The sequence below is a fragment of the Phodopus roborovskii genome, unplaced genomic scaffold (assembly GCF_943737965.1).
Source record: "Phodopus roborovskii unplaced genomic scaffold, PHOROB, whole genome shotgun sequence".
Classification (NCBI taxonomy): Eukaryota; Metazoa; Chordata; class Mammalia; order Rodentia; family Cricetidae; genus Phodopus; species Phodopus roborovskii.
The window spans coordinates 21,839,003-21,852,150 of record NW_026125052.1 but is presented as its reverse complement, the minus strand read 5'-3'; the positions used below and the strand labels follow the sequence as shown (position 1 = coordinate 21,852,150).

Genomic DNA, 13,148 nt, shown 5'->3' with positions numbered 1-13,148 from the left:
TTTTCAGTTCATTTTTAGCAAATGCATCCTAATGTTGATATTTTCTTTTGAATTAATATTTTAATCATTTTGAAATATACATAATATTTACTAATGTTTTCAAGCTATACTGCCTTTCTTCTGGTTGGCATTTATTTTCTATAGTAGAAAAGTTTTTTTGAAGTGTGTGTATGTCTGCGTGCGTGCGTGCGTGGGTGCGTGCGTGCGTGCGTGTGTGTGTGTGTGTGTTCATGTGAGTGCAGATGCCCATGGAGACCAGAAGAGGGCATCAGATCCTCTGGAGCCAGAGTTAGAGGCAGTTGTGAACCAGCTGATGGGGGTACTGGGAACTAGCCTCAGGTCTTCTCCATAACAGTGAGTGCTCCAAGCCTCTGAGCTATATTTGCCGCCCCCAGAGTGGAAACATTGTAACATTAAATTGTATTTATTTACTTTGGGTTAAGGTATGCCATGGCATGTTAGTAGAGCTGGGAGAACAACATAGTATGACTTGTGGAGGTCCGAGGACAACTTGTGGAAGTATGTTTTCTCCCTCTACCATGTGGTTTCTGGGGATGGAACTCACTCAGGCTTGACAGAAGCCTTCACCAGCTGAGCCACCTTGATATGAAAATTTAAAATCTAAAAATGCATACATTTTCAAGTTTTACCTTGACATAACATCTCAACGGAGAGCAGTATCACTTTCAGGGAATTTGGTAAAAGGAAAAATGACAGGTTTAGCCTAAACACAAAGGATCTGAATATTAAAGTAGGTATGCTATGGTAACCATCATATTGGATGCAGTCAGAGACCCAAAATATTTCATGTGGCTCAGGTGAAAGAATGCTAGACTTGAAAGTTGGGTGGTGGTATTTTGAAAGACAGCATTTTTATTTACTGTATGCATGTGGGTTCAGGGTCTAGAATTTGGCAAGTATCAGTAGCAGATAATACTAACATTTCTGTAAGTCCCTTTTCTTTTATGGTTTGGTTTGGGGTTTTGTTTTTTGGGGAGGGGGCTAGTGAGACACTGTCTCTCTGTGTAGCCCTGGCTGTTCCAGAACTCGCTCTGTAGACGAGGCTGGTCTCAAACTCAGTGATCTGCTGGGACTAAAGGCGAGCGCTAGCACCACCAGCTGCCCTTTGTGTTCTGTTTAGTTTTGTTTTGAGTCTAAGCCTCCTGCTCAGTCTTTCTGTCTCAGCCTATTGGGATTGCAGGTGTGAGCACAAGGCCCACCTCCCCATGTGACATCAGTTTGCATTCTTTTGGCTTGAATGAAGTGGTCATATTTCCATATGTTTAAAGGCAACTTTAATTCCTTCGTGATTATTCCTGTGTTCTCTAGTCTGTATGCTACGGTAACCATCATATTGGGTGCAGTCAGAGTTCTAAAGCAGTTGGTGGGGCCATTGTTTTCCTCAGTCATCACTGTATTTCATGTAATTGGTGTGACCAGATGTCATTTGTTTTTTACTTAGTGGTAATACCTTGTCAGTGACCAAGAAGGAATGCAGGCAGCCTCGCTTTTCTGAAATCCCATGGGTTTTAGCTTTTCCTCATACTAATTTCTGTACTGGTAAGGAACTAAATTGCTAGCGATGCTATGAAATTACCTAGAAAATGTGACCTGTTAACATTTAGACAGAAAACCTTAAGGGTAAAGAGTCCTCATAAACTCCATTTCCATGGAGATCTTTGAAACTCTTGAAGTGTGAGAATGTAAGCTTCGTGTTTTGGGTGTTTTTTTTTTTTTTTTTTTCCTGCAAAATTACTTCTTCTGTATCTGGTGTGCCCTGAGTTATATGTGCAGCCATTGCCTTGGTTGTTTTTTCCTCGACTCTGAACTGTTGGAAGTTAGCTGCTTTGTGTTGGATGACGATAAAGAGCCTCTGAGTGGATGGATGGAGGGACTTCATAGGACTTGTAGGGCAGTGCTTACCAACGTCTTCTCACACAGGGTACCTCACGTTCCTCCACGGTCGACTCTGCTCTCTGCCGTTGAGCATCGTGATGAAGTCCTTCAGCCATTAAGTGCTTTTCTGACATTTAGATTTTGATGTGATCTTCAATGTAAAAATCAGGTATTTTATTTTTCTAGAAGACTCTAACAAGACATGTGACAGCAGTAACACTAGTGCCACCACTACCTCCATCCAGCCTAATCTGGAAAACAGTAACAGCAGCAGTGAACTCAGTTCTTCCCAGAGTGACTGTGCTAAGGCAGCAGATGACCCTGACGCTGCAGAGGGAGACTCCCACACACCTGTCTCTGCTCAAGAAGAGACAGGTAAGAGCGCACTCATCCAGTCAGGGGACAGGGCTTCTTCCTTTTTCTTTTTGTTTTTTTTTTTTTTTTTTTTCTTTAAGCATTTTTAATTTTTAAAATAAAAGTATAGTGGGTTGGAAAGAGTGTTTTGTTTTTGTTTTTTTAATTAACATGAGATCACTGTTTTTGCCTTACAAAAAACCCTGTAAGAGGAGAAAAATAGAAACCTTTTTATTCTCCTGATGTAAAACCACCATCAGTATAATGTTCCTATCTGTATGTTTACAATTTTTTTGTTTTCTTTTTTTTCTTTTTTAATATATAAATGGGATCATTCTGCATGTGTTATTCTGCATCTTGTTTTTTTGTTTTTTGTTTTGTTTTGTTTTTTCCTTTTTCCTACTCAGTGGCCCATGGTAGGGACTCTTCATGTTAGAGTTAAATGCATTGTTTTTAGCTGCTGCATGGTATTTGGCCATCACCATGGTGGTGCTTCCTGCCAGCCTCCACATGTATCTGTATTCTGCAAGCATTTCTGCCATTGTAGGCAACAGTGAATGAGATGACTGGCTGGTCCAATGGTAGGTACTTTTTACAGATAATAGTGGCTACTGCTTAATTACTCACTCAAAAGGGACAGCCTCCTAACTTCCATACTCGTATGTTTCCCTGTTTGCACACCTAAATTTAACACCATTTATCTTTTTTGGCAGTGGTAAGAAGGTATTTCATGGGAAGTACTGCATATCCCCACTTATGAATGTGGTTGCTTCTTTTTGTGTGTTTAATATTCTGTGTTTTGATGATTCCTGTTTTTGCTCATTATGTATCATGGTCATTAATATCTGCTTTGTATATGTGCTTACATATTACTTTCTTGTGCTTAATTCTTTACTGTCTGAAAGTTTTACATTTTTATGTTGTTAAATTTCATCTCTTCCTGCAGGGTTTCTCTGTATGTTGTGTGTATGTGGTTTTTTTTTTTTTTTTTTTTTTTGGTAAGGAAAATGCTTTCACAAAAAAAATATATTCGCAGTAATTTCTCATAAATAATGTAGCACTGTTTTAAATTTATCTTAAATATAATTTCAAACATGACCTAAGGTTGGAGATGTGTTTTACTTAGGACTTTTTGCATTGTAAGTGGCCAAACCATCTTAAAATAGTTTAAATGTAGAGGGACTTTTGTTAGCTTATATAATTGGGAAGTCCAAGTTCTCCTGAAGTGTACATGGATCCAGTGATATAACAACTGCTCTGTCTCCCCTCCCCCAGCCCCCTTCTCCTTTTGAACCAACTTAAATTTGTTTGGTGTGATAATTTCATTCTCTCCTAATACAGACAGGCTTTTTCCAAGTTGCAGGTAAGAAGGCACCAGCAATTTGTTTTCATGTCTTTCCAAGGTCTGTGGCCCAAAGGCAAAGCCCCTACTCCTGCTCCAAATCAAAAGTCTTTGAGGAAGGAATTTGAGTGGCTTATCTTGGATCATATTGTTCCACACCTGTGGCCAGGGCAGGCAAGGTATTATTGATGGCTCCAACAAAAGTGTATGATTGAAATGGGGTAGGAGTGATTTTTCCAAAGTACAAGGGCTGTTTTAAAGATAGGACTGAGCAGATAGCTGCAGCTCCAGCCTTTGGTAGCCCAGTACAGCATGGTCACTCACGTCTGTTCAGTATGTCCAGTTCATATTGCCTCTGTCTATGATGCACAGATCTCACCCTCACCTAAAAATTTCCAAAAACCCTTGGCCCACAATTGTACCCAGTAACTGTAGTTATATCTTAGGCCCTATCTAAGATTTCTGTGTGCTATGCATTAAGTTTGACAGGTTTGGGTGTGTCTTAACTTTATAGCCCATATGAAATTGTGAATTTAGCTGTTTTAAACATTATTGTCCGGGCAGTGGAGGGTCTATTTTGATAGATTTGGGATGGCAACAACAAATGAGAAAAGAGAAGCCTGTGACACGTTCCTCTAGGAGCCATTTTTTTGTGGCAGCCTGGTTTCTGCTGCCACAACAGAATGAGTTACACAGGGTAGGCTTTTGGGAATTGCTGTTGACTGAACAATCATACACAGCAATTTGGAGAGTTGGACAGTTCCCTACCCTCACTCCCTGGGGCAGTTTAACATTCCATTGCAGACTTGTAGGAATTCCCACCAGAACCTGATACTGAGTAACTTGCCTCAGGCTCCATGGACAGAAACCCTTCTGCTTCCTCACTTTGTTTGGTGAGCCTTCGCCCTTTGCCAGAGGGGCTGATTTAGAGCAGAAGTCTATTTTGCCATCAGGTTGCCCATTGAGATTGACTTCTTAATGACAGCATTGTGGCCTTGGGTAGAGTGTGCTCCATGAGCATCTCTCCTCCTCTCCCTGAGTCTTCAGCTCTGACCCTTGCAGATAAAGTTGTTCCTTGCTTTGAGTTTTGCTAAACTAGCAAACGCACAAGATTAATTCTGAACAGCATTGGATTGCAGCTGTACACAGAGGAGCACCTTTCAGAAAGCTCTTGCCCCTCCTTCTGTTTTCAGCAAGTCCAGCCTAAACCCAGACAGCATCATAAAGTCAATTACAGGGTGTAATAAGTGGTCCCAAGAGTTGAGCACCTTGGCTTTAGAGCTCCAGCGCATGGAGAGTCTTAAGAAGATAGCAGTATCCAGGATTGCTGGCTTTCCAGCTTGGCATGGCAAGATACTCAGCCCTTGATCTATCCTGATTGACTCAGTGGCATATTTTGTAGACTAAGTCTAAAAATACTTGCTGGATTATTTAGGACTTACTTCTATTGACAGAAATCTACCTTGCTTAAAATATACATGAAATTTTATTAGGGCTGGTCAAAGCCTCGGGTGCACTGTCAGGTTCAGGAAGCTAAGCAAGGTTACCCAGACATCTTCCTCAGCATTTCCTCTTCTCATGTCTGCCCCAGAGTATTGGGGGATTTTTGTTCCCTGTAGGCAATGGCCTTTCTACTGTAGAGGTCCAAGTTACAGCTTTAATTCACACCCTTCCTGCTCACTAACAGAAAAGCCAAAATGGTAGGTGTGGGTTCAGGCAGAGGCTGAAACATGTGCTCAGCACGTGCTAGGCTTTCAGTTCAGTCTCAAGGAAGAAAAGGAGAGAGAAGAAACCAATTTAAAAGCCAAGAAATGGAGGAGAGTGATGACTGGAGGGAGAGTTGCCTAATGGGATGGTGGGATGTTCTGTCTAGTTCTGTCCTGCTTCCAAAGGCATGCTCCGTGGTCTGTAACCCTGTTGCTGTTACACAGTTAAATTGGGCAGATCACCCCCCTCCAGAGGGAAGGACAGGTAGGAAAAAGATTGAGCCAGCTAGTATTGAACAATCCCCTGAAATGAACAGCTAGTTTCCCGATTTGCATCTGTCTCTGCTTGTCTAAAAAACCACCATGTATATAAAACAATTCCTGTCCCTGGGTTTACCAATGCAACACTTTTTAATTTCTTTTTTTAAGCTTTAAATTAAAAATCAGGCCTTGTTCAATTTTCTAGCCAGTGGAAAAGTATGGTGCTGAATGGCTGGGTAGTATGTTCATTGTCCCATGTGAGATTCAATGATGAATGGCTGGATATGTATGTGCATTATTCCGTGTGAGATTTGTGCACAATGAAAGCAGATCACCATCAAAAATGATGTTATAAAGCAGATGTTGAGAGATCGTTACTTTGTTAAAAAATAATTGTTTTAATGAGTTTTCACAGAGAATTGTGTAATTTTTAGGGAAAAATTCAGTTGGCACTTGTAAAATTCAAGACTATTACTACTTAAGTGGGAAATCTTTCTAAAATTAACTCTATTCTTTTAATATATGAATCCATATTAGATATATAAGGCAACATTTTTGTATGCTTTTGAGTTGTTATGTTTGTTATTTGCAAGTTTTTGGAGTACTCCTCTCCAGTTTCAAAACAGGTAATACTTTTCTGCAAAATAATGAATGACTCATAGTATTTTTGCTCTTTGTTTACTGTTGAGGAAAACTGACATTTGCTTTGCCTATGAAAGGACTTAATCTGTTTGATTCTCTTGGACTTTAGATATATATGGCATAGAAGTGTTGGATAAATAAGGCATTCTTAATTATTTACTTCCTGCCAGCAATCACTTTGTGACATTTTCATTTGGTAATAGGTGACTTCCGATTGGAGAAGTCTAATGGAGAGATGGCTGAGTCCCCTGGAGCTGGGAGAGGAACGTCCGGCTCTACTCGAATCATCACCAGATTGCGAAATCCGGAGAGCAAACTTAGTCAGCTGAAGAGTCAGCAGGTGGCAGCGGCGGCCCATGAAGCAAATAAGTTGTTTAAGGAGGGCAAAGAGGTGTGTTGTGTTAAAACAGACTCTGTGCACTGTGAAAAAATTTAGAATTGTGGACAGGAGAGATGGCCCGAGGTTAAGAGCACCAGCTACTCTCCCATTGGTAACCTTCAACTCCAAGAGGTCTGATGCTTGTGGCCTCCAAGGGCACCTGCACCCATATGCCAACACCCACAGTCAGACACACATTATCAAATAATTAGAATGGGATTGTACCCTGAAGTCTCTAAAAAAGGGACATGGAATTTATAGACTTACTTTTGAGTTATGTTTTCTTTCCTGTAGTGAGTACCAAGAGCAAAAACTTTTAGTCTTGTATTGTGGCAAATACACTCAAATTTGGTCTATTGGAAATTCAGTGGGCAGATGATGTTAGAGTCAACTTTTTTGTTTGTTTGTTTATTGATTTTATTTTATATGCATTGGTGCTTTGCCATGGGTGTCAGGTCCCATGGAACTGGAGGTACAGACAGTTGTGAGCTGCCATGTGGGTTCTGGGAATTGAACCCAGGTCCTCTGAAAGAGCAGTCAGTCCTCTTAAGCACTGAGCCATCTCTCCAGCGCCCTAGAGTCAGCTTTATTGCATACAATTCTTTGTTATTTGTTTTTCCTTTTTTTCTTTTCTTTTTTTTTTTTTTTTTTTTTTTTGTTTTTTTTTTTTTTTTTTGGGTTGGGGGAGGTCCTAAATAGGGTTTCTCTGTAGCTTTGGATCCTGTCCTGGATCTCACTTTGTAAACTAGGATGGCCTGGAACTCACAGATATCCCCCTGATCCTGCCTCCCGAGTGCTGGAATTAAAGGCCATGTGTCATTGCGACCCCCTGTAGCCCATTTCCTGTGAGCACTTGTTGCTAGTAGCTCTTGGTAGAACAGAGAGAGCTATCTTCCTTCAGTAGCCCTGACTGACCAGCAGGATCAGAACTGAAATCGAGTAGCACTGCCTGCTCCCAGCTGTGGGCACAGCATGTTGACAGCTGTGCCTTCAAATGATCTTTTTACTGGATAATTAAGCCAGAGTGACCCATTAGGAGGCTGAAGCAGGGAAGAATGTAGCCAGTTTGAGGCAAGTTTGGACTACTGTTGAGTACCAGGCCAACTCGGACTGTGTAGCAAGTCCCTGTCAAACAAACAAACAAGACCCCTCACAACCCCCACCCATTACCTCTGCATTATCAGAGAAAAATAAACAACCAGAATTGATTTTTATGGTTCACTGAAAGATTGAGCCCAGCTTTTTGCGAACATTATTTTAAAGACCCCAGGGCCTATAGCAACTAAAGTTGGAATAATGAAAAGAGCAGTAGTAGAGAGTTTTAGCCATTTGTTTTTCAGGGTTAGTGTGCCTAGTGCCCTCCTCTTTCAATAAACTTCATGTTAGGGTTTCATAGACAGATAGTGAATATGTGCCATTCACGAACATACCCAGTGGTGTCTAACCTAATCCTCAAGGCCATTCTTTTTTCTTTCTGCAGTCATGTCTTTCTTATTTAATTATAAACGACAGGCTTTCACTTTTGTTTGTTTTTCAAGACAGGGTTTCTCTGTGTAGCCCTTTATAGACCAGGCTGGCCTTGAACTCATAAATATGTGTGTGCATACAAGCTCCCAGATTAATGAGGTGGCATCAAAAGACAACTTTGTGGAGTTAATTTTTTCATTCTACCCTTTTGTGGTACCCAGGAATTAAAGTTGGGTCAACAGACTTGTGTTGAAAGTGTCCTTACCAACTGTCCCCTGCCCTGAGACAGTCTTGCTATGTAGCCCTGGCTTAGGCTTGAATTCATATTCTTCCAGCCTCAACCTCCTGAGTGTTGGCACTATAGGCCAGTTCCAAGTTCTCTTTAAATTTGACTTCATATCTTTAAAAACCACACCAAGCCCCTCCACCAAAAATCAAATAAATAAATAAATAAATAAATAAATAAATAAATTTGGATTTTAAACTTCAAACTTTTAGTCACAAAATGTCTCTTATTTGGAATACTGGTTACACTTAATTGGAAGACAGTTGATCAAACAAAATTTGCATCATTTGTATAAATAATGATGTCTTTATTTTTCTCCTCAGGTGTTGGTAGTTAACTCCCAAGGAGAAGTTTCGAGGCTGAGCACCAGAAAGGAAGTGGTCATGAAAGGGAACATCAACAATTATTTTAAGCTGGGACAGGAAGGGAAGTACCGAGTCTACCACAATCAGTACTCCACCAATTCGTTTGCCCTGAATAAGCACCAGCACCGGGAGGATCATGACAAGAGGAGGCACCTCGCGCATAAATTCTGCCTCACTCCAGCCGGGGAGTTCAAATGGAATGGATCTGTTCATGGCTCCAAAGTCCTTACCATATCTACGCTGAGACTCACCATCACGCAGTTGGAAAGCAACATCCCTTCTTCCTTTCTTCATCCCAACTGGGCTTCTCACAGGTAAGGAATCTCAGGTTCATTTGTTGCTGTAAATATGCTAATTACCTAGAAATCCATCCTTGGATAACTTTGGGTTATCAGAATTTTATCCCTGGGAGCCAAGGGGAGACCAAAGTTAAAGAATATTGTAGGTCAAGCTGTTGAGAGGATTGAGTTGCTCCTGGTGTAGCAAAGCTCCCATTCTTTGAGCTAGGTGCCCTCAGTGTGCCTGTGTGCGCTCCTGCCCCACAGAGCACTTTCTCATTTGAGATGTAAAGCAGAATCATTCTAGACCATGGCTACTGTGTTTTCAGTTAAGGACAATGGAGTGAAATTGTTTCTTCCATCTGAAATGCAGGGCTAATTGGATCAAAGCTGTTCAGATGTGTAGTAAGCCCAGAGAGTTTGCCTTGGCTCTTGCAATTTTGGAGTGTGCAGTTAAGCCTGTTGTGATGCTGCCAATATGGCGAGAATCTCTAGGACACACCAGGTGAGTGAATTCTAAGTCTTGGGATTGATGAGTATAGGATACTTCTGAAATGCTAGATCATTAATAATCATGGAAAAGCCCTTGGGGGGCGTCACAGTAAAGGCTATCTCTTCCCAGTCTCCATTAATTCTCAGGATTCAAAACTAATGCAGAGGAAATGAGAGCAAATAGATTTTTTTATTATTTTAAATTTTTATTTATGGGGCTGGAGAGATGGCTCAGTGGTTAAGAGCACTGACTGCTCTTCCAGAGGACTTGGGGTCAAGTCCCAGCACCCACGTGGCAGTTTAAAAAACTGTGTGAAACTCTGGAACCAGGGGATCTGATACATTCATACCAATGCACATAAAATAAAAATAAATTATTTTTAAAAACCAAGACAAATTTTTCTTTGTGTGTATGTGTGTGTGTACTTGACCATACCATGGGTATGAATAAATGGAGAAATTTATTCTTGTCAGGTGACTAGTGAGAAGCTTTTTTGACTGGACGAAAAGAGCTGTGTCTGCTTTGCTTGTGTGGATGTTTGTTCATCATGTGTATTCCTGGTGTCTGCAAAGGTCAGAAGAAGGTGTTATAACACCCTGGAACTGGACTTTTAGACTGTTATTAGTTGTGTGGATTCTGACAACCAAACCAGGGTCTATGCAAGAGCAGCTTGCATAGCTTGGGGCCATCTCCAGCCCCAGAAGTCACTTTTTTTTTTTTTTTTTTTTGTGAGCTATATGAGATCCTATCTCAGCAAACAAACCACAACAAAATAGTTCAGGGGTTAAGAGCACTGAGTTCAGCTCCCTGCACTCAGGTGGTGATTAACAACTGTCTATAACTCCAGTACTGGGGGATCTCGTGTATTCTTCTGACCTCTATGAGCCCCTACAAACAGGAGGTGCACATATACTCATGCAGGCTCTCATATCTACACATTAAATAAGCAATGAAATAAAGCAATACTCATTTAAAGCAGAGATATGAGATTGAGGGTAGAGGCCAGCCTGAGCTACATGTTTCTACATATACATAACCTTGTCTCAAAAAATATATTTGCTGATCAGAAGCAGCAGAGTAGTGCACTCAGCCTAAGACACTTAGCTCTGCCGAGGACACTGCACACCATTGAACAAGGAGGACATGTTTCAAAGCAAGAGGCCTCAAGTTGATTAAGATTAAAAATCAAAACTAAACAAAACTCACAGTGCTAATTGAAGAAAGACAAAACATGAATTAACTTATATTTTTGTTCTGATACTTTTCTTTTTAAACAGATTTAAAAAAAAAAAAAAAAGCCCAGGTGCCATGGAGGAGGAAATTGGACACACACACACACACACACACACACACACACACACACACACAATTCTAAGTGGAAAAACTGTTACTGTAATTAAATTTAAAAGAGAGCTGACAAATTGAGGGAAAATATTTGAACCACAGATGGAAAATGTTCTCAATTGGCAAAAGCCCAGTACAAGTGTGACAAAGGACCCGGACAGGCATTGTGCAGGAAATACATGTGAAAGGCTAGTAGACACAGAGGATGGTGACTTCTTTCATAATTAGCAATCAGTGGAATGGTATTGTTTCCCTCCCAGTTTGGCTAGCAGTTTGTAAGTGTGACCCTCAGCTCAAAAGGTATGAGGCCGCAGTTGGGTTTGTGATTGATGGACAAGTTCCTTTCACTCCTCCCATGTGGTCAGTATTTCAAGTACAGGAACTTGTGGTCTTTGCCATTCTGTCAGGGAGAACCTTGGAGGGCTACTCCTCATGTCATGAAAGACACGAAATGCAGGTTGTATCTCTGAGTAAACCACAGCATAGCGTTTGGGTGCTGCCTCAGACTAGGTGAGGAGCTGCCAGTTCATTCTCATGGTCTGGCTCTCAGGTGACCATAGAGAGGTATAAGGAAAATCTGTCACCCTCTTCACCCCCCCTCCCCAGAGAAGCGAGGAATGACAACTAGGGCTGCATGGTCCCATCCTGATGGGTCTCTCTTGAGCTTTCAGTAGTGTCCAGGGCTTTGTGCCTAACAGACGAGACTGAACTACAGATCTCGTTGTATTGCTGTCTTTCCCCGTAAAGACATTGGTGGTGGTGGCAGAGCAATAGAATTTTCCTTCAGCACACATGACAATGAACTATACCAAAGCAAAGTGAAGCCTTTGTATGTGGTGGTGAGAAAGGATCTGTTAGCTTGCCAGGCGCCCAGCTGCTCTCCTGATCACTGTCAGCAGAGTGATCTGCTCTGTCAAAGTGATGGTTCAGGGTTTGAGCTGGAGCTGGTCCCTCAGGAATTTATAGAGTAGCTGTGGAAAGGGCTGGTGTGGCACAGTCACACCTTCTCCTATGCCTGAGGCTTGTGTTACTGTAGTTATAGCCCCTGCTTTTCTCCCTAGTTCGGAGACAGGGAACAGCATCCCCTTGCACTCTGCCCAGCAATCTGTGAGGGTCTCTGGGGCCCACAGTTGTCACCAGTGAGCAGTGTATGAAGCTGCATGTTGAGGTCAATGAGCTTTCTCAGTACACGGGAGGACATGGGGAGGGAGAGCACTTCTTTGTTTATTACTTTGAGACAGCATCTCAACGGATAGCCCAGCCCAGTGTGCCCTCAAACTTGAGATTGAAGATACTACTTTAGCCTTCCACGTGCTGAGATGAAGAGCTTTTGCTATTACACCCAATTTTATTAATTTCAAGTATGATGCGAGAAGACTTCCTGGTAGAGTGCTTGCCTAGCATACCCGGGGCCTGTGTGTTAGTCCTCAGCACTACAAGGAAGGGGTCTGGCTTGCAAGCTCTCCAAGTGTTTGTATTTGCTGCTTAAAAGTCATAGTCTCAGTTGTTTGGTGTCAGTTCTGTTCAGGGTGGGCTCTACATGGGTATCTGTAGTGTGGGCTTGTGTATGAAATGTTACAGGAATGAGACACTAGTGTTTCTGTGGGGAGGTGTTTCTTTTTATTGTTCCTTTTCTGCTCTGATCTCTCAGGGCATGTACTGATTTTTGTCTGTTGGTAGTGTCTAGGGTGTAGGGTTAACTAAGCGCTCTTTCTCCCCCCCCCCAAATTAAATGTAATTTTTAAAATCTGTGTGTTCTCAGATTACACAGAATGACATCAATTGAAAGGGAAGAAAAGGAGAAAGTTAAAAAAAAGGAGAAAAAGCAAGAGGAGGAGGAGACAATGCAGCAGGCCACGTGGGTAAAATACACGTTTCCAGTGAAACATCAGGTAACTGGCGCTCTGGCCCTCCCACCGTGCGCAGCATTTCTGAGAGTTTTATTGTAGAGTTTCAAATGCCGTCATTTTACTTTACTTTGTCACAATCTTGAATTAATGAGGTGGTGTGAACACATCTTATTATTTTGTAAGTGTGTAATTCTCTTATGATTTGAGACTAATTTGCTAAAACTAGTAATGAAAATAAAAACATTGTTAAATTTAATAGGAGAGTTATGGTCTTTGATAAATCTTCAGATTCCCACTGAAAATGGATTATTTGGTGACTGTAGTTAATTTGCCTGATTCTTTTATTATCATATTTTGTCTGTGTGAGTGTGAAAGCATATGCACATACAGTGGCTGCAGCATAATTGGCAGGAGTTGGTTCTCGTCTGCACTGTGGGTCCTGGGACGGAGCTCAGGGCATCAGTCAGGGTGTGCCTGCGCGCCGC

The 13,148-nt window shown here is 41.6% G+C and overlaps 1 protein-coding gene across 1 annotated transcript in view; it reads left to right on the top strand.

Annotated features, from left to right (window-relative positions):
• Bptf (bromodomain PHD finger transcription factor) overlaps positions 1-13,148 on the top strand; it is a 99,887-nt gene that overhangs the window by 41,744 nt on the left and 44,995 nt on the right. The window contains exons 6-10 of the mRNA XM_051179462.1: positions 2,083-2,271; positions 6,405-6,592; positions 8,657-9,012; positions 9,350-9,481; positions 12,576-12,705. Coding sequence (XP_051035419.1) covers positions 2,083-2,271; positions 6,405-6,592; positions 8,657-9,012; positions 9,350-9,481; positions 12,576-12,705 — 995 coding nt within the window. The remainder of the gene's footprint in view (positions 1-2,082; positions 2,272-6,404; positions 6,593-8,656; positions 9,013-9,349; positions 9,482-12,575; positions 12,706-13,148) is intronic.